Source organism: Danio aesculapii, chromosome 20 (assembly GCF_903798145.1).
Source record: "Danio aesculapii chromosome 20, fDanAes4.1, whole genome shotgun sequence".
Lineage (NCBI taxonomy): Eukaryota > Metazoa > Chordata > Actinopteri > Cypriniformes > Danionidae > Danio > Danio aesculapii.
Genome location: NC_079454.1, coordinates 7,460,137 through 7,481,997, shown reverse-complemented (window position 1 = coordinate 7,481,997; position 21,861 = coordinate 7,460,137). Strand labels below are relative to the sequence as shown.

General features: G+C 35.2%; 1 protein-coding gene across 1 annotated transcript in view; it reads left to right on the top strand.

Annotated features, from left to right (window-relative positions):
* The window catches only part of ezrb (ezrin b), a 66,965-nt gene that overhangs the window by 40,640 nt on the left and 4,464 nt on the right, over positions 1–21,861 (top strand). The window contains exons 8-13 of the mRNA XM_056480682.1: positions 5,313–5,409; positions 7,396–7,559; positions 11,405–11,535; positions 14,888–15,048; positions 15,142–15,234; positions 19,963–20,205. Coding sequence (XP_056336657.1) covers positions 5,313–5,409; positions 7,396–7,559; positions 11,405–11,535; positions 14,888–15,048; positions 15,142–15,234; positions 19,963–20,205 — 889 coding nt within the window. The remainder of the gene's footprint in view (positions 1–5,312; positions 5,410–7,395; positions 7,560–11,404; positions 11,536–14,887; positions 15,049–15,141; positions 15,235–19,962; positions 20,206–21,861) is intronic.

Below are 21,861 nucleotides of genomic sequence, written 5' to 3'. Positions count from 1 at the left end.
GCAGTCCTTGAAAACACTGGGCAAGGAATTGTGTGTGTGTGTGTGCGGCTATGACAAGGCTTCACGAGCACACATGTACAGATAAGGAACAGTGTTGCACAATGAGTCGTGAAAATAGTTGACATTCGTTAGATCCTTGCTTGCGTTTCTGTTGTTTTAGCTGCTCCGTGTCAGCTGAGTGACCCACATCCTTGTTCCACACAACAGATCAGTCTCTAAAAGCATGTGCGCTCTGCCTTTTAAAGAATCGTTCACCCCAAAAAATGTACATTTATTCTTCAATTTAATGACCCTCAAGTAGTTTCAGACCTTTGAGTTGCTTTTTTCAGAAAAAAAGATCATTTGAAGAATGTTGGAGACTTTTTTATAGACAGACTGACTCCAAGCAGAATCTCTTCTTTCACTTTTCAGTATGCCCAGCAAGCTAATCTGAAAGTAAATCGTTTATTAGCAACATGAGATTACGCTTTTAACCAACACTCCATCAACACTCTTAATCTTAAGGTGAATTTGTTACAGTGTAATTATACATTTAAGTATCATGTAAAATTAATCAGCGTGTACTTGCCTTAGGATTAGCAGTAGGGTTTGGTTTAGGGTTAGTTGCATTTTAATATGCTTAAGTGTTATTTGTAAAGTATGTACATGTAATGCCTGCCAAGATCACTATAACATAAAGTGGAACCAATAGAAGTAATAATGATTATATGATTATTATTATTTAAACAATTGCATGTTATTATGCTTAATTTAGTGTTAATTGTAAAGTACGTACATGTAATATGTGCCAAGAACAATATAAAATAAAGTGGAACCAATAATAGTAGAAGTAATAATAATATGATTAGATGTCATATTGAACAATCACATGTCAAATTGTAATAGTATATACTTAAAATTGGCCATCGTGGATATTTCGGAATAAAAATAACTTATACAAGTTATATTCCTTCTGTCCACGGGAATATAAAATAAGCAGGCAGATTTTCTCCTTAAGCTCTATTCCATGCAGGGTAAGTCACACACTAATTTCTCTGGAGCTCCATTCCCAGCAGAGCCAAGCATGAAAGACGCACTGTTACAGACTTAATGTACAGTCATAGCACTACAAGGGCAAAAACTGGCCCTCTTTAATGACTTGCAGGAGTTAAATAAGAGGTTATCTTGCATAATAGTTTATAAAATGAGATTTGTTACTGAAAACGTACCGGTTGGATTTTCTATCTTTTGATTTAATTTCTCAGATAAAGCCTTATGCTACAATGTGTACCATAATACCTCAAATATAAAACTATAATTGGCTGTCCATAGGAGATGCCCAAAATCCCATCTGTAAAAACCTTTGACTCTAAAGGCTTCTGCACACCAGGACAATTGATTATCGTCAATTTTTATTACGCGCTGTCTGGAATACTTGATTCTGATTGGTCGGTCTCAACATTCCAATACATGTTATTTCCAGATAACAACTGTTGAATCTAATAACACGGGCTCATTCAGGTGCTTCGAATCATCTTGACTCTACGTCCTGATTAGCACATTGTGTTTTGCGTTCTGATTGGCTGTAGACCATTCAATCAATCTCCTTCGTGCCAGTACAGAATGCGTTCAGCTTGCCAAATTTACATAAAGGTTTGACCGCTAGCAGTGTGACTCTGAAGTGCTCCCAACAAACCCAACAATGTCGACGAAACGTTCTGCACCATCAAAGGCACTTTGGACATGCTAAAGGAAGGTAGAAGTTACACGGCTGTAAGGTAAAATAAAGCTGACTACTTCGCGGATTGCGTCTTTTGGGGGTCCTTTTTAGGACGTAACTCCCGCGATTAGCAAGGGACCACTGTATATGCTCGTCTTTGAACAGTCACATACCTTTTCATTGTGAGTGACCTGATCCTGACACGCACCTCCTAAAAAATGTGACTACATGCTGCTACAATGCGTAGCTTAGGCTCTGTGATTAGTCGGCTTGGTAGCATTGATGACTGTGGGCGGGACCAAGAGCCATTGGAGAGCAGCCAACCCAATGGCGCAAATATTTAACAAGTATCAAGTCGCATAGAGGAGCTCCAAATGGCTACTTTTGTTTGGCGTTTACTTTATCGTTGGAGTTGTTGCACATCTACCAGTTCCTGCCTCTGAATGAGCGAGTTTGAGCTACTTGTACAGTAAGTTAGCATTACAGGCATTTCCGATGTAATCAAAACACGAAGCAACTCGACACACAGGAACATAGAAACCTCACTGCCAGCTAGCATTTGGACTCATCCTGGAACTTCAAATCACCTTAACCATCAGTCAATACGTTCACATCCATATATATGCTAATCTTCGAACAGTCGCATACCCTTCGCCGTGGATGACCCTGACACGCACATTGCAAAAATGTAACTACATGTTGTGACTGCATAACACAAGCTCTGCGATTGGTCAGCTTTGTAGCATTGATGAGTGTGCGCAAGGCTGATGAGCTAGCGAGTGTGTAACAAGTGTCGAGTCCTGCTGAAGAGCTCCAGATGGAGACTTTTGTTTTGTGTTTACTTTGATTAAAGTTTGTGCATGTCCATCGGTTCCCACCTCTGAATGAGCGAGTTTGAGCTACTTGTACAGTAAGTTAGCATTAAAGGTATTTCTAGTGTAAAGAAAACATCCGCAAAGAAACTCGACACAGAGGAACATAGAAATCTCATTGCCAGCTAGCGCTTTGGAAACGTTATTGTCAGAGCAACACAGAATGCAAAATTATAAATGAATGGCTACGTGCGAGGCATGCACCGTGGGTTATGGCGATCAATTGACGCAGAAGTATAATTCAGCCTTTAAACAACAGTGCTTCACGCTGGGCTGCAGAAAGTTATTCTGCGATAACAACCTCCTGAATGTACTTTAACTCCTTACTTATTACTAGGGACAGACAGAATCTGCAGACTTTTTTTTGCCATTTCTGCGCAGAATTTTGTTTAAAATCTGCAAATTTATGCGAAATGATTTTAGGAGTATCATCGCTAAAACCTTAGTATATTGACAAAATAATATCATTTTACTTGTATTTAATGTTTACAATGCAAATCCAATTAGATCCACTTTATTTGGTAAACAGAGTAAAATAAACAAACTGTATTGTAAATAAATTATGAATATTTTCATATTAGTCAATAATATTACTGAAAAAAAAACTGAATAAATATAAATTTATACACATTTACACGAGTAAATAAACAGATTCAATGATGGGCTGAATATCTGCGGAATTCTGCACACGCAGAATCCGTGTCGTCCGACTTATTACATGGCTGTCTGTGATACTCGATTCTGATTGGTCAGTCGCGACATTCCATGGTATTTCTTTCACAGAAAACAACCGCTAAATAATGCAGACTCATCCAGGAACTTCAAATCACCTTGACCATCAGTGAATTCGTTCACATCCATACATATTCTAGTCTTCAAAATGTCCCATACCCTTTGCGAATGTCCTTGACGCGCATCTTGCAAAAACACATAACTGCATGTTATGACCGTGAAAATCACAAGCTCTTCGATTGGTCAGCTTTGCGTCATTAATAAGTGTGGGCGGGGCTGAGGTGCAAACCCATTGGCGAGTGTTTAACAAGTGTCGAGTCCTGCTGAAGAGCTCCAGATGGAGACTTTTGTTTTGTGTTAGCTTAGAATAAAGTTGTTGCACGTCCGCCAGCTCCCGCCACTGAATGAGCGAGTTTGAGCTACTTGTACAGTAAGTTAGCATTACAGGTATTTCTGGTGTACGCAAAACATTGGTGAAGAAACTACACAGAGGAACATCAAAACCCCACTGCCAGCTTGCATTTTTGGAAGTGTTACTGTCAGAGTAACGCAAACAGAATACAGAAGTATAAATGAAAGGCTATGAGCAAGGCATGTACCATGGGTTACGGTGATCGTTTGACGCAAAAGTATAATTTAGCCCTTATAGCAACAGTGCTTTGCAGCCTGTCAGGCGTTATATTGCGATAACAACCTCTTGGATGTACTTTATCCCTTACTTATTACACTGTTGTCTGGGATTCTCGATTCTGATTGGTTGCGAGATTCTGAAGTATTTTTTACCCTGATAACAACCACTAAATAACATAGACTCATCCAGGAACTTCGAATCATCTTCACTGTCAATGAATACGTTCACATCCATATATTTACATCTATATTCACATGTATCTGCTTGTTTGAATAATGCCCAGGTCAGTGTATACTCCATCATTCCATCGCGTATCTGTCAGTTTTGCTTTTACTTAAGGAATGAATACACTAAGGCTCAGAACAATGTTTTGCGTCTAATTTGTATGTTTTGTGGCAAATAGTTGTGTAATAAGTGGGATAAAGTATACATCCAGAGTGATTGTTTTCACAGAATAAAGCCCGTATGTCTTATTCAACAACCCTGCGCTTTGTATCAGAACAAAAAAACGCCTCAGGCTTGACCCACCATTGAGATTGACAATTGGTAAAGTTAAAGTAAAAGAATTTGGTGGCGCACAAGCACAATATGGATTCAATGGCATGTTTCATTTGAAATTATTTGCCTATTTGCATAAAAAGGTTTCGCAAACGTACAACTTTACAACTCCTAATGTAACCAATCAGCATGTGAAGTTTGGTTATAACTATTAGTTAATTTTCCCACCCTGATCGCCTGAAGTGTCCTGCCCCTAATGCATAACATTTCCACCGCCATCATGTTTTATGTTGAATCGAATGTCATGTGTTTTAGGGAGCGTTCGTGGCGTGTCACAGACTGGTGTTGTCTGATCTGCGCACAGAGATATTGTGCCATGCAGGCTGGGAGGCGAAGGCGTATCTGTAACGCCACTCCTATGAGCAGCACAAAGACATCACACACACACATGATGTCATCGCTCACGCTAAACACAAGCCCTTCCTTGTCCTCACATTCCTGATGTCGGACCGCTGTGCCTGCGTTGCAACATTCTCAAAGCATTACAGACTTTCTGAGCACATTTAAAGGGACAGATCACCCAAAAACGACATCTCCAAACTTTGAGTTTCTTCTGTTGAACAAAAAAGAAGATATTTTAAAAAATGTTGAACAAAATGGCTAGCGCTTTTAAACATTCTTCAAAATATCCTCTTTCGTGTTAAACAGAAGAAAATAAGAATGTGAGGGTGGGTAAAAGTTAGAATTTCATTTTTGGGTGAACTATCCCTTTAAATTTTGGAGATTTAGGGTTTTAGCCAGCATACTGTGTTTGTTTTTAGGACTCGTGTGTATTTATACTGAAAACATGGCTCATGTCTTTACGTCCTTCTCTTTGCAGACTCACTCCAAAAATTGGATTCCCCTGGAGCGAAATCCGAAACATTTCCTTCAACGATAAGAAGTTTGTCATCAAGCCCATAGATAAAAAGGCTCCAGTAAGTGAAACCGCGATTGCCACACAAGACGCCTTCATTCCTCACTGTCCCCGCCTGAAACTAAAAAAACTGCTTCGACGAGAATGAAACTTGTTTTATTATGCTCTGATATACAAGCAAAGCTTTTATGTAAGACCTATGTCACAAATTGTAGGGATAAAAAAAATATTTAAATGAATTCCTTTTGATATGTTATAATAATAATAATAATAATAACAATAATAATAATAGTAATAACAAATTAGCTTCTTAAAGGGATACTTCCAAAAAAAAAAAAATTCTGTCATCATTTACTCATCCTCCAAACTTGTTTAGTTTTCATCTTTCTACACAAAAGAAGACACTTTGAAGAATGCTGGTTGCTGGCACCCAAGGACATCCATAGGAAATTATTTTTTCCTGTTATTGAAGTCGATGGGTGCCGGCAGCCAGCATTCTTCAAAGTATGTTTTTTTTTGTGTAGAAAGGAGGAGGAAACTCATAAAGTTTTAAAACCACATGAGGGAGAATAAATTAAGAGGTAATTTTCATTTTTAGGTGAACTATCCTTTATTCGGCATCCTTGGATTTTTGGATATTTTCATATTTATATGTTAAATAAAGTTACAGTAGTGTTATATAATGAAAGTAAATGTAAATAAGTAAATAAAGTAAATAAATAAGTTAATAAGTAAATAATTAAATAAACAAATAGATAACTAAGATAATAAGTAAATAAACAAGTAAATAGAAAAAAATTAGGAATAAATAAGTTAATAAATAAAAGTAAATAAATAAATAAGTAAATAATTAAAGTAAGTAAATAATTATCTAAATAAATAAGTGAAATAATAAATAAGTTATTAATAAAAAGTAAATAAGTAAACAAGTAAAATAATAAATGAATAACTAAGTAAATAAACAAATAAGTAAAATATTTAATTAATAAATAAGTAAATAAATAAATAAAATACTTAATAATTAATAAGTAAACAAACAAATAAAATAATTAAGTAAATAAACCCAAGTACAAAAATAAGTAAATAAGTGAAAATGTAAATAAACAAATAAATAAATAAAACAATGAATAAATAAGAAAATAAGTGAATAAATAAATAGTCAGTAAATAAGTAAAAAATGAAAATAAATAAACAAGTAAAATAATTAATAAGTAAATAAGCAAAGTAAATTAATAAAGTAAATAAGCAAAAAAGTAAATGAGTAAACAAACAAAGTACAAAAATAAATAAGTAAAAAATAAACAAGTAAAAAGTAAATAAGTAAAATAATGAATTATTAAATAAGTAAATAATTTAATTAATAAATAAGTCAAAAAGTAAAGTGAAAAAAATTACTCTAATAGGTTTAAAAAATAAATAAATAAATAAAGAAACATGTATAAACTGTTTTTTAGCTAAAAAATATTGTCTTAATTATTATTTTTTTTATGGTCCCAGATGTACAAAAAACAGATTGTGACAGCATTATAAGGATATATAATAAAAAGAGAGAACTGTAATATGACTTACAAATTTTAAAAAAATCTGTAAAATAAAGCGAAAACTGAACATATAAAAAACAAGCTAATTCAAAATATGAATAAATACTATAAATGTGTAAAATACAAAAGCAACATTTATTTATTTATTTATTTATTTAATTTGTTTATTTGGCAGGGACAGTGTACATTAATTGGCATTTCTGCAAATGCACCTGAATTAGCCAGAAGGCTATTTTTCATCTGTTGTCCCTGAACAACCTAAAAAAAAACAATACAACACTGCAATTGTATTGCTCACAAGCAGTAAATCAGTGTAATGTGTGCAGTTTGACAGTAAAAAGTCTTTAGTTTTAGCCGTGCTGTTTTGGCAGATAAAGACAGCAGTCCATCTCCTCTGACAGGCCGAGTGTTATCTCTGACCGTCAGAACCTGTTCTGCAGCTTTTACACAACTTTTATTCTAGAAATACACAAGAGTTATTGGTCTGCGTCTTCTCGTCCCTGCAGGATTTCGTATTCTACGCTCCGCGTTTGCGCATTAATAAGCGTATACTGCAGCTGTGCATGGGGAACCACGAGCTGTACATGCGCCGCAGGAAGCCGGACACCATCGAGGTGCAGCAGATGAAAGCGCAGGCTCGAGAGGAGAAACAACAGAAACAGATGGAGAGGTGAGGACCAGTCTCCATGGCGATGGGAGCACTGATGCTGGGTCATCTGCAGATGCTGCACTTTATAACACACACACGCACATAATATATTTGACACTTAGAGAATTATGAAAAAAAAAATGATGCCGTTATTAAAGATTTATTTTATATAAAAATTAATTTAGCATTTTTTTATTATGGCTTTTTTGCATTTTGTTTGCTTTTGTTTTGTGTTGTGTTTTTTGTTTGTTTCATTTGCTTTTTATTTTTTATTTGTTAATGATTTTTTATTTTATTTAGTTTTTTCATGCCTTTTGCTTGTTTTTTAAATATTTGTTTTGTTTTGCTGCTGCCTGGTTTATTTGATTTTCATTATTTTTATTTTTTTATGCATCGTTTTGTTTTTTATTTTTAATTTCTTGTTTTTTTTTTATGTGTTTTGCTTGAATTTTCTTTTTTTCTTTTTGCTTGATGCATTTGTTTTTTATTTTAATTTCTTGTTTTTTTATTTGTTTTGCTTGATTTTTTTTTTCTTTATGCCTTTTATTTTGCTTTTGTTATCTGCACACACTATCATAATAATAATAATAATAATAATAATAATAATAATAATAATAATAAAACATTTGCTTCTTAAAGGGCAAATTTTTCATTAAAAAATGAAAATTCTGTCATCAACTGCAATCAGCAAAAAGGAGGAAGAAACTCATAAAGGTTTAAAACCACATGAGGGAGAATAAATGAGGAGGTCATTTTCATTTGTTTGGGTGAACTATCCCTTATTTGGCATTCTCAGATTTTTGCATATTTTCGTATTCGTATGTTAAATAAAGTTACAGTGGTGTTTTATAATGTAAATAAGTCTAAGTAAAAAAAAAATCTAAGTGTAGGTAAATAAACTAAATAAGTAAATGCATTTTTATTTTACACTTAATGAATTTTTTTTAAAGATTTTTTTTCAGCAATTTTATATAAAAATAAATCTTTTTATTTTATTGTTTTAGTCTTTATTTTTTTATTATGCTTTTGTATTTTTGTTTGCGTTTGCTTTGTTTGTTTTGTGTTTTCTGTTTTTTCATGTGCTTGCTTTTGGTTTTTAATGGTGTTTTTTATTTTATTTTGTTTGTTTCATGCCTTCTGCTTGGATGTATTTGTTTTTTAATTTTTAATTTCTTGTTTTTTTTTTGCTTTTGTTATCTGTACACTATTATAATAATAATAGTAATAATAATCACAATCATAATCATAATAATCATATTAAATTAGCTTCTTAAAGGAATACGTCCATCAAAAAATGAAAATTCTGTCATCATTTACTCGTCCTCCACTTGTTGTAAACCTGTTTAATTTTTTCTTTCTACACTAAAGAAGATACTTTGAAGAATGCTAATTGCTGGGACTCATGGACATCCAAAGGAAATAATTTTTTCCTGTTATCGAAGTCGATGGGTGGAAGCAACCAACATTCTTCAAAGTATCTTCTTTTGTGTTCAAAAGACGGAAGAAACTCAAAGGTTTCAAACCACATGAGGGAGAATAAATGATTTTTAAATTATTTTAATTTTGCGCTTTATTTTTGTGTTTTTGGATGTTTCATGTGCTTGCTTTTTATTTTTAATGGAGTGTGTTTTTTATCTTGTTTTGTTTAATTCATGCCTTTTGCTTGAATGTTTTTTTTTTTGCTTGATTTTTGGTTTAAGTATTTGGTTTAGCTTTGCGTGGGTTGTTTTAGGGGGTTTCATGGTGGTTTTGATGTTATTTTGCTCTAGCTTGTTTTTTGTTCTGGTTTACTTTTTTCTTTTTGTTTTTTTTCTGCTTTTACTTATTCATTGCTTGTTTTTCATTTATTTATTCAATTAATAATAAGGTTTGAATTGGCTAATGTTAGTTATTGTACATCAAACAATACATTTGTTACGGTATTTATTCATCTTACTTAATGAAGTGTCCTAGGGATTTGCTGTGTGGTACCTTAATAGTTTTCTATGTATCATTTTGAAAGAAAGAAAGAAAGAAAGAGATCCACTGCTTGACCCCACAATTATGTACTCCGATATTGACGTAGACCACCTTTAGCTTTGAGTGCGTTTTCATTTGTGCCATTTTTCAATCTTATGCAAGATCACATTTTCTCTCCATCAAAAGTAGCATTTTGGCCGACATCTGGTATTGACAATGGAAGACTGCTCTGTAAGGTCAACATAAGCACATAAGACCTCAGTGGTGGACAAATGATGTGGGATGCTGATTCCTCCCGCAATCACTTTCCCAGTTTGAGCTCGATTCATCTTTGATTTGTCATTCTGGAATATTGTCATGGGATGCACCTTTCTATATGCGTGTTGTTGGTTTTAAAGGAACAGTTCATCCAAAAATGAAAAGTGTCATAATTTACTCATGTTTCAGATCTTTTTGAACTTCTTTCTTTTGTTGAACGAGAGTACTGTTAACCGGTAGCTATTGATTTTCATAGTATTTTGTGTTCCTGCTATGGACGTCAATTGCTACAGGTTTCCATCATTCCTCAAAATATCTGGTTTAACAGAAGAAAGCGGTTTATACAGTTTGAGGAGCACATTTTTATTTCTGGGTGAACTACCCTTTTAAAATGTTAAAAGGTTACACAATGCATCGGTTACAACTAAAGTAGCAAAAATTTATCACTGCAATAATCGTCCAGTCATAGAATTTGTAGTACTTGTTGTTCATTTAATTTTTATAACTTTTCTAAAATTCGTGGCATTGTTTTAGGCACCTCCATTCACCTTGTTTCTGTAAATTACATTTCAAAGTTATGCATTTATTCTAACATTGTCTGTTGTGATTTGACTAATTACCTTTGTTAAAGGCACAGTATGTAATGTTTTCACCTCTAGAGGGCGATTATTCACAACAAACAAAGGTGTAGTATAATGAGGGCTTAACTGAATGGGGAATAATGAGTTGTGGTCTTCATTCTACAGCACTCTTGGAGAACTCATATTGGTGGATGAGCAAAAGTATTCAACACTTATCATGGTAGTATGAACAAAAGTTGAGGTCTTTGCACAAGGAAGCCTGAAATTTTTGGATGCGCTTTTTTTTCATATTCATAGTCCAATGAAATGTTTCTGTAACCTTCCCCAGCCTGTCTCAGAGGTCTACAGACAATTCCTTTGTCTTCATGCTTGGTTTTTTGCTTTGACATGCACTGTCAACCCTGGGCCCTCATATAGACAGGTGTATGCCTTTTCAACTCCTGTCCAATCAGCTGAATTTACCACAGGTGATCTTCAATTAAGCTGCTGAAACATCTTAAGAATGATCAGTGGAAACAGAATGGACCTGAGCTCAATTTAGAGCTTCACAGCAAAGGCTGTGAATACTTCTGTACATTTTTTTTATTTTTAATAAATTTGCTACAATTTCAAACCATCTTTCTTCACATTGTCATTATGGGGTATTGTGTGTAGAATTGAGGAAATAAATTTATTTAATCCATTTTGGAATAAGGCTGCAATATAAAAAATGTGGAAAAATTGAAGCGCTATAAATACTTTCCAGATGCACTGTAACACTATTCCAGCGGTTTTGGGATATTGTATTGAAAAAAACATACAAACTGCGCCTCTTAACACACTGCCCATTTTGAACAAACAGATGTTTATATTCTATTGTTAATCATATATAAATCTGCTTGTAAGTTTTGGTGCCATTTTGATTTCTCGGAAGTCACTGAATTGCTAACATCAGACATTAAGCTAGGAAAATGCGTTTTAGCGGTTTATGGCGGCTAGCTTTGAGAGACGACTGCTGTGTGTTTATATAGAGGTGTCCTGAGCAAACGTCACAGTGTGTCTCTTCGGTTGTGTGTGTGTTATCTGCAGAGCTCAGCTGGAGAACGAGAAGAAGAGACGAGAGGCCATCGAGAGAGAGAAGGAGCAGATGGAAAGAGAGAAAAAGGAGCTGATGATGCAACTCTACCAGTTTGAGGAGAGGACCAAAAAAGTAGAGAATGGTAAGATTGTAGGGAGACCGCGTGCTTGATTTTGAGTCATTTCCTGTAAAATCGTAGACCTTTTTTTACTTGTATTCAATTTTTGAAAACATTAGCTCAATTTTATGTGGAATAGCACAAAATGGATATCATAAAAATGATATCTCTGTGATTCCATATGGAAAATGTGACTCATGAATGGAGACGTCAAGCCAGATACGCTCGCTTTGGTCTTTTCAGTTTATGTAACCTTTTAGCTTGTTATTTTATGAAGCGGAGACATTATACTTTGATCATGAGTGTGTTCGGGCTGACAAAAGCTTTGACTAGTAACACAAACACAAGCTGGTGTCATTCTGCACCTGTTACCTCTTTCCGCTGTACGCATGTCATGTTTCTTTTGTTTTCGACACAGAGCTTACATGTTTTTATATCCGCCTTGAAACTAGGTTATGAATGTTTTTATTCATTAAATAATTGTTATTTTTACTTTTTACTATTATTATTGTTATTATATGTATTATTATAATAATTGTTGTTATCGTTGTTGTAGTTGTTATTATTGTTATTATTATTTGATTTTTATTATTGTTGTTATTTAATTTGATTATTATTATTGTTATTGTTGTTGTTGTTATAATTTGATTATTATTATTATTATTGTTGTTATTAATTTCATTATTATTGTTATTGTTGTTATTGTTATTAATGTTATTATTTGATTATTATTGTAGTAGTTATTATTATTATTATTATTATTATTATTATTAAATTCACTTTGTTCTTCGCACGGAAATTAAATTCTGGTTTCAAAACTGAAAATTCTGGATGCATTTGGCCAAAAACCAAAACCAACATGTTTTGCAATAGTTTTTTTTTTTATTGAATTTAAATAATAGTATTGTATTAAGTAAATAAAAGTAATTTTGTAAGAAGTTTTTAAAATGTTACTCAAAGAAACTAAAAAGTAATTCTAAAATAAATATAATAACTACTTTGCTGCTCTACCATATCTAAGATGTTATGCAGCACCTGAAAATAGATCCTAGGCAACAGCGGTGCGTATTACTGCGCATCATTGTTATTTTATTATTACGCTGGAATCATAGATCCTAGCTATACATTTTCATTCAGTTTTACTACACGATGTAAATACAAAAAAAAGTCTAGCTTTAAATAGGAAAATGTTCTAAACTTTTATTGGTTATTTTTGAGCAAGATGCTAACGGTCTAATCTGATTCAATGATCTATGCTAAGCTAAGCTAAAAGTGCTCCAGTCTAGATCGGCGGAATAGATTCAAATAAGTATGGTCAATATTTTATTGTAAAAATTGATACTTTTCTCTAAAGATACTGGACTTTTTTTTGGCTCTCAGTGGATGCATATCAATTAGTTTCAAAATGATCGTTATCGTAATAAATACCAAAAAATATTGTGATGCGGGGCTCGAAATTGTGACCATTTTGGTCACATGTTCCCGAAGTTTTATCTATGCGACCTCAAAATATATTGGGGAGCATTTGTGTGAGTGCATAAAATTGTTGTCATGCGACCGGCTTTCACTGAAAAATGTTCACCGCATGAGCATATTTAGGAGAAAATCATGCAGAATGCATCTTTGCACCTGAAACACGAAATGCAGCTCTCAGGTATAGTTTCAAACAGTTGACATGTCAACTTGCTGCAGTAAACAAATCCTGCAATGCTTGTCCCACCTTCAAGCTCTTCTGATTGACCCACTGCTCTAGCACTGACCACGAATGGATTGGTTAATATCAGCGGTCAAACACTCAGTCAACATCATCTGCCTTCAGATGACATGGAGCTACAACCACGAAAATGTAAAGCGCTGAAGGTGAGAGAATAAAAACAACACTGACAGATTTTGTTTTAGAAACCACCTAAAGTTACAAATAATGGCACATCTGATCATGTGGTGAATGTTAACCCACCGTCTACTCTTTTTGAAGAGTGGATAAAAGACTTCCAGTGGGTTGAAGTCCGCTTTGAAAATGAGTATAGCATTCACTGCAAAATCAGTGGGATGGAGTTTGCAGGTAACAGCGTTTGCTACTTCTACACCATTTAAGCGTGAGAGGTTGTGTTTAATCGTCAGGATGCTGTCAGCCATGCAAAATGTAGCGCCGTGTACAACGTCGCTAAAGTGCTTGCATTCACCGAGATTAAACTAATATTGCAGCTCATGAAATAACCAGTATTGCTATCAAGATGACGTATGCAAATAAGTCATATGTAGGGCCAGACGGAATCTGCGGATGTTTTTTGCTATTTCTGCGCAGAATTGTGTTAAAAATCTGCGGATTTCTGCGGAATTATTTTGAAAGTATCATAACTAAACCCCTTAATATATTAAATGAAAAGTAATACCTTTTTAACTTATTTAATGTTTACAATGCAAATCCAATTAGATCCACTTTATTTGGTTAACAAAGCAAGTCTCTCATATAATATCTCTACTAAAAGACAGAAAATATTACTTTACAAACTGTATTGTAAATAAATCAAATGAATATTTTCATATTAGTCAATAATATTACTGAAATAAATTCAAAAACTGAATAAGTATAGATTTACTCACATTTACACAAGTAAATAAACAGATTCAATGATGGGCTGAAAATCTGCAGAATTCTGCGCACGCAGATTCCATGTGGGCATAGTCATAAGTCAATAAGTATGTCAATAGCATCTGTGTGATCAATATCAGACACCGCCCATAAGAATAGCACAGTTATCATCAATAACCAAGTTTTTTAGTTTTGATTAGTGTTGATTTCAATACAATGTTTGATTTTAATACAATACTTGTAGTAACGGTGCTCATAATTGGTGGGTGCAACTAAATTTTGGCTGGTGCGATTACATTTTTAAAGTTTGGAGCACCAGTGCTGCCAAGCGAAAAGTTTAAATCGAGCCCTGTGATATAATTTGAGTAAAAGTCCGTATCGTCCATCCCTAGATTAAAAAAAAAGTAAAACTCAGCTGTTTAGCTTTAGGAGAAATGAGTGTAAATTGTTTGGTGCTTCAGTCAGTGGGCCTTTAATGAAGAAAAGCTCAAACTTTCTCTTATTGGTGGCCCTTGGAATAAAGCATACGCAGTGTTTGGAATGACACCAGGGTGTGTAAATGACAGATTTTTTTCATTTTTGGGTGGGACTTCGAATTGGACTAATTACAAGGACAGCTAAAGCAGAACTTGACATAAACATAACTGCACACTATTCATTAACATACCAGTTCTGTGACTGTGGAGGATTCGTCACCTTTCACTGCGAGGCCCCGACCTCACCATATTTATGTGGAATTGATGGTTGCTCTTCAAGTATAAAAGTGTGTGTATGTGTTCGCAGAACTGCAGGAGCAGATGCAGAGGGCCATGCAGCTGCAGCACGAACGGAGACTGGCTGATGAAGAAGCCGCCAGACTGGAGGCCGAGCGACAGGCAGCACTGCTCGCCAAGGAGGAGCTGGCCCGTCAAGCCCAGGATCAGCTCAAGAGTCAGGAGCAGCTGGTCAGAACCAAATACTGTTCCTCTCAAAAATAAAAAAGACTTTGCTGTCAGAATAGCTCTCGCCCATCAGTAATCCTCTCATTCATCTCTCAGGCTGCTGAGCTGGCAGAACACACCACAAAAATTGCACTCCTCGAAGAAGCCAAAAAACGCAAGGAGGAGGAAGCTCAGACATGGCAGAACAAAGTAAGAGCATATTCACATGCTAACGGTATATCACTTTAAGATGTTTGCGTCCCACTTTAAATGTGACCCTGGACCACAAAGCCAGTCATAAGTGTCCATTTAAGGAAATGATCTTTCCATTGAGGTATACTTCTGTTAGGATTGACCAATGTTTTTGGAGATACAATTACCGGAATCTAATAGTTAGGGATGCACCGCTCCCGATACCTGGCTATCGGTTTGATATCGCATATTTTTGCTGGATCGGATATCAGCAAGCTGGTTCCGATCCAACTCCAATCTTGCACGTGCGCTATATTCTGTGCAATTTATAAGTCAACAAAAGCCACGAAGGTAGCCTATTATAAAGCACTAGTAAGTGTCATGTAGGCCTACTCAATTTAAATGCAAACTCAAAACACATCTGTTTAGAACAGCTTATTCTCTTTAACCCCACTGCGTTTTTTACATTTGGTATTGTATTCTATTGACTTTTCTTGTGTTTTTATTTGAACTGATAGTTGCTGTCTTGTACGTGACCTTGAGTGTTAAGAAAGGCGCCTTTAAATAAAATGCATGATTATTATTATTATTATTATTACTATATCCCAAGCCATTCTACAGTTTAATGTGAAGCACAGATGAATATATGTGGTTAAATTCATGTTCAGTTCAGGGCTTCATGCCACTGCGCTTGTCAGTGATTCTCCATTCATTCACAATTCAAACTGTGTGCCGCGTTTGTTTATGACACCATGAACTTTCTCCAAGACTATTTGTTCCTGTTAGTGGAAATAATCAGTGGAGAAATGGATGTAGTTTTGCATGAAATTGGTGCAGCAAGGAGTTCATTGCTGTTTCTAAATCATGTTGCGCTGACTGTTAGACCAGCAGATCACATTCGCAACACTGGAGAAGGGAGACTTATTACCTGCTCTACCCACACACAGAGTAGGCCTACCTGAAAGTATAAATTGGAAAAGGCTCAATAATACATTGGACAGATCCTCAACACTCTCATTTCTTCCCTTTGAGCTGCTCAGTTTTGAAAGTGTCCGCAGATAGCGAAGGGCTGCGCGCTGTGTCTCAGTGATGCGTCAAGGGAGTCAATCTGGATTGTCATTAACAGAAAATCATTTATCCTAATATAGGCTACTCTGAAATTGTGAATAGTTCACTGAAACGTTATTTATATTAATATTTTATTTAACAGAGCTGTTTGTAAGTTTGTGCGCTGAAGCATATTGACCTTATTCTTCAATGCGGAAGTGCGCGCGTTTTTGCGATTGTTTTAGAACTTCCGATTCAGTTGCCTATGGGAGAAATGACTAGGAATAATAAACAGCAGAAAGCGGTCAAACTACTTACTCTACAAACATGTGTTTCCATTACAATACAGACAAAGTAGAATAATTAGAAAAAATCAGTTTGCAACACCAAGCAGCAAAACGAGCTGTTTTTAACGTTTAAAAATGAATGGAAGTGAATGAGACCGGAAGTTTCGAGACAAAATGATTCAAATGGCTGCGCCCGCTCGTACGCGGAGAATAAGCTGAATAAGGGGACCTTGTTTCGAACTTCACCTCAAATCATCTTGTTTATTTTGTAGATAACTGACCAACAAAAATACATTAAATAACCAACAAATCATACCAAACGCAATTCGCTTTGTCACTCCATCTCACTAGCGGCGAGTTTTGGCAAGGCAATGTAAAACTGGCCTCAGACGGTTTCGTTTAGTCTGCGTCAAACCTGCTGGAAAATATCAGGCTTTACTTAAAGGCTGGTTATTTTACCAACGATTAGGGTCAATAGTGATAGCTAGATTTCAAAGAAAAATCTTAATATTAAAAAAGCAAACATAAGCTGGACCACAACAGATCAATGTCATAACAAATGCTCAAATAATGTAGCCTAGTGTACAGCAAGCATCATGCTTTTAGTTAGATGTGTCGTCTGTCATGTATAGTAGGCCTATAGGTCTGTTATTTTTACTAAAGAAGATATATTATTTGAGTTTAGCACTAGAGCTATAGTAACTGTGTTATGCTAAAAAATAATAATAATAATAATAAACGGCACAGTATCGGGATCGGATCTATATCGATCAATACTCAGAATTTTGAATGCAGGATTGGATCAGTTCCGAAAAAATGGTATCGGTGCATCCCTACTGATACTACTGAGAAAATCACTTTTAGATTTGCACAAATTATTGACGTTTTTAATACTTTTTGGCAAAAAGTATAACATTTTTACCAAAAACAATGTATTTTGTTGTCCAAGGTCACATATTAACCTTAATATCTCTATACATCCAAAAACAAATGCCAAAAACAAGTACTTGTATTGCACGAAACTTTTTTGGTGCTGTGGAGTTGCGGTCCAGGAAATATGGTTATCTATAATTTCTTTATATAATGCATACAGTAGGTTAGCTTATTCATAAAGTGTGTTTAATTGATCTGGAGCTGATAATGAGATTTTTCTTGTAAATTCTAGTAGTTGCATCAGTAGCCTAAGGTGTCTCCTTCTTTGTCTATTGGTCACACTTTAGGCTTCATTAGTAAATTTATTTCACTAACATGACTTAATAATCAACAATAAAAAGCATTTTTAATCATAGTTTCACATTTATTAATGTATTATTACCATCCAGGTTCATGCTTGTCAACATTAGTTAATGCACTGTGAGTTAACATGAACTTTTTCCAATAACTAAGGTAAACAAACATGAACAAATACTGTAATGTATCGTTTATTGCTTGTTCATGTTAGTAAACGCATTAACTAATACAAACTTATTGTAAAGTTCGTCCATTTGTGATCAGATTGATGAAAACTAACCTGAATTCCCTCGTGAACGAGGCCTAAATTACTTTTTATTTTATTTTCTTTGTTTTTACAATGGAATCAAAACTAGGATTAGATGAGGATCTAAATTTGAATCACAATTAATAAAAGTCTAGCAATACCCAACCCTACATTCGATTCATTTAAAAACTTGTACCACAGTGTAGAGGGATGTTTAATGCTTGATTCTGATTGGCTGAAGATCATTATAATGTTTGATATTATTTCCAGATAAATGCACAGCTCAAGTAGTTCCTTGCAGGTTTTGATCACATGAGATATGCTAGAGCTTAGATAATTAGACATTAGATAATCTGGAGCTTTTCTACCAAATTAACTTGCGATAACAGTCCAAAAACTAGTGCACCGAAAAGTATATGTTATAAAGAAATATTAAATACAAATTTAAAAGAGGAAAATTTAATTGAATTCTCTTTCAATTTCTAAATATGTTTGGTGACTAAAATATTACTTTAATAAATAAATCTGTTCAAATGCGCTAAAATACATGGCCTATGTTCACTGAGAATATTCATTTTCAAAATGGGGTGTACTCAATTATGCTGAGCACTGTACATCAAAAAACTGAATGATTTGAGTTTTTTCACGGTCTATAACTTTCAAAAATCACATTAAGAAAAACAAAAGACTTTGAATGAAATGTGTAAATAACCAGTGCTACACAGAGGAGCTGTTTGTTCCTGTTTAATGTTATCAGACAACAATTTTTATCTGGAAAAACATTAAAGGAAATATTTTTAAATGTGAAACCGTCTAAAATTGTACAATTTTTATCAAAAGAAAACCTTAAACTGTTTTAGATTATCTTATACTGTATATGATCATTAATATTATTATTTATGTATTTTACATTGTATATTATTTATTGCTGTTGATTACTTTTAATTGTTAGAATATTTTTATAGTTATAGAAAATTGGTATTTATAAAACCTCTCTCTTTGTTCCTGACAAATATCTTGAAATGTCTTGAGGTGTGGGAACTGTAGTATAAGCACAATAATTGACTTTGGTCTGTCGAATTATTAGAATGCAATGCACGCTCAATGTATAACAATGCCTCACCACCTTGACTTGGCTTAACTTAGCTCAACTCAACAGCCCATCATCAATTATTCCTTCATTCGCTAGTGTTAACTTATATGTGCTCGCAGTTTAAAGTGGGACCTTCTAAAACCTGTCTGTAGCTATGTTTCCTTCCACCTGTTTTTATGCGTATTTTAGATATGCGCTTAAAAAATTGGTTGATGGAAATGCCAAAAATGTGCATAAAAAAACATATGGGCATAACTGAGCAGGATAAACTTTTTAAGATGAACATAAACTACGATGGAAACACTTTTACCGAACAAATTCCAGTATGTGCATTAAAAAAAGGTCATGTGATTTTGTTATAAAAGATCATTTGACGATAAAAGTGTGTGCGAATGGATAAACCAGCAGGCTGAGCACATTGTAAACCATCTGAAATGTTGTTTTGGTCTATCTAAAACGCCTTAACCGTTTCAGTATTAGTGTTATTATATTATTAACGACCTTCAGAATCAAGAGCGTCTGTGCTCCGCGTCTAACACCTTCAAACGCCACCATGCATTCATTGCGTGTCAGGATTGCCTTCTGAGGTGCAAGTCATTTATTAAATAAATAAAAGATTGACAAACTTCTCCCACCGCAGCAAATTCCGTTTTTACGGTTGATATTTGGCGCCAGTTTATCAGGAAGTGACTATTTTGTTCGCTTTGACTCGTTGGATGGAAACGCTGCTTTATTCCAGTTTTACAAGTAAAGTTAATTCACATTTCTGGGTGTAAACATACCTTACGTTGGTGGAATCTTCAACAATTAGTAGAGCGAGTCTAATCTTTGTGATATTTCAGGCACAATTAGCCCAAGATGACCTGATGAAGACGCGTCAGGAGCTTCACAATGTGATGACGGCGCCACCTCTCCCTCCTCCACCACCTGTATACGACCACGATGAAAATGATCTCGATGACGGAGAGGAGAGCAACGGCAGCTACACCGCAGACCTGCAGACAGGAGGATTCAATGACCACCGCCAGGAGGAAGAGCGAATCACTGAGGCTGAGAAGAACGAACGAGTTCAGAAACAGCTGCTGGTGAGTATCAACTCTGAGAAACTAATGTTCTGGGATTAGAACCTACGCCAGGGGTGGCCACCTTTCTGCTGGCTCTTGTTCCTTCACCTGTCTGTTCATTTGAGATAATCCCGAACACCTTGATTAAGGATGCAGTTAAACTCCGCAAAGTGGGACCTCTGTTTTTGGATTAGTACCCTTCTGACTCCAGCGTTTATTAACTCGCCTTAGTTATTGATCAGGATCTGCTGTCTTGCAGAGTTCAGCCTTAAAGAAACACTTCACTTGTTTTGGAAATTGCTTCATTTTACCAGGCTTCAACAATCTCCTGGTCTCACTTTTAGCTTAGCTTAGCATCATTTATTCAATCGGATTAGACCATTAGCATCTCGTTTTAAAGTGACCAAACAGTTTTGATACGTTTCCTATTTAAAGCTTCACTCTTCTGTAGTTACGTAGTGTACTAGTACCAAGTTATTTTCTAGGTTGATATGGCTAGGAACTATACGCTCATTCTAGCGCAATAATCAAGCAATTTTGTTGCAGTACAATGGCTGAAGTAGGCGCACTTGAAAATAGCTCAGCCTGGAGATCCGTTGTATGGATTCAGAAATGGTCAAACTCAACTGTTTAACTCTAGGTGACTTGTAAAATGAGCCTAATTCCCCTCAAAAGTGTAGTAATAGTACAGGTTTTAGCCAGCTAATGAAGGTCTGCAGGATTACTCAACCGCTACAGGTAGGCGAGTCTGAGCAAGGTTGTAGATAAACTCTGAGACACCACTGAGAAATGTTAAATTACCAGTTATGTTAGCATCTGAGCTAATCTGTCCCTTTAAGCTAGTTTTTATAACTAAACTAGTCGCTGTTTATTATTCTAGTTCAGTGTTTCTCAACCACTTTCCTGAGGCCCACCAGCTCCGCACATTTGCCATGTCTCCTTAATCAAACAGATCATCAGCTCATTAGCAGAGACTGAAAGAGCTGTGATGTGCGTGACAGACAAAGAAGACATCCATAACATGCAGTGCTGTTGGTCCTCCAGGAGCATGGTTGAGAAACACTGTGCTAGTTCACCCTAGTGGCTAGTTCAGTACCTGCCTGTGTTAAAAGCCCCTAATATTTAGCTGGTTTGTTTCTAACTACCAAGTAAAATTAAATTCTAAAACCAAAAGAGTATCAGAGGGAGTAATAAAGAAGGCTTTAGTGTTGTCTTCCATCATTGGAGTTTGTGTATAATAGCCATGTTAAAGGTAAATCAGCAGGTGTACTGCTCCTCTATTAGAAGCCTATAGTGATGCTTTGTTGATGGGAATCTCGAGCCTCAGGAATGTCTACAAACATGCTCTACTTTGGTTCAGCAGGTTGTCCCGTGTGATTCCTGTGATACCGCCAACAAATCTTTGTTGGTCCTGGACAACACTCTTATCAACCAGATTTTGGAAATAGGATTAGGCTTAGGCTTAAGGCTGGAGTTGGCGCTTGCCTTTTAAACCTATAAAAACCTATAACCCTCTGTCTTTAGGGGCGGATAGCAGTTGGGGTTAAGAATGGTCAATGTGATTTTGCAAAGTAGATCCCTTTTCTGAAGTAACCATCGGTCCTGAAGCTACGCTGTTGCCAAACACATCAACTCCCAAACATAAACCGCTCCTAACACAAGTTAAAGAGAAACTGT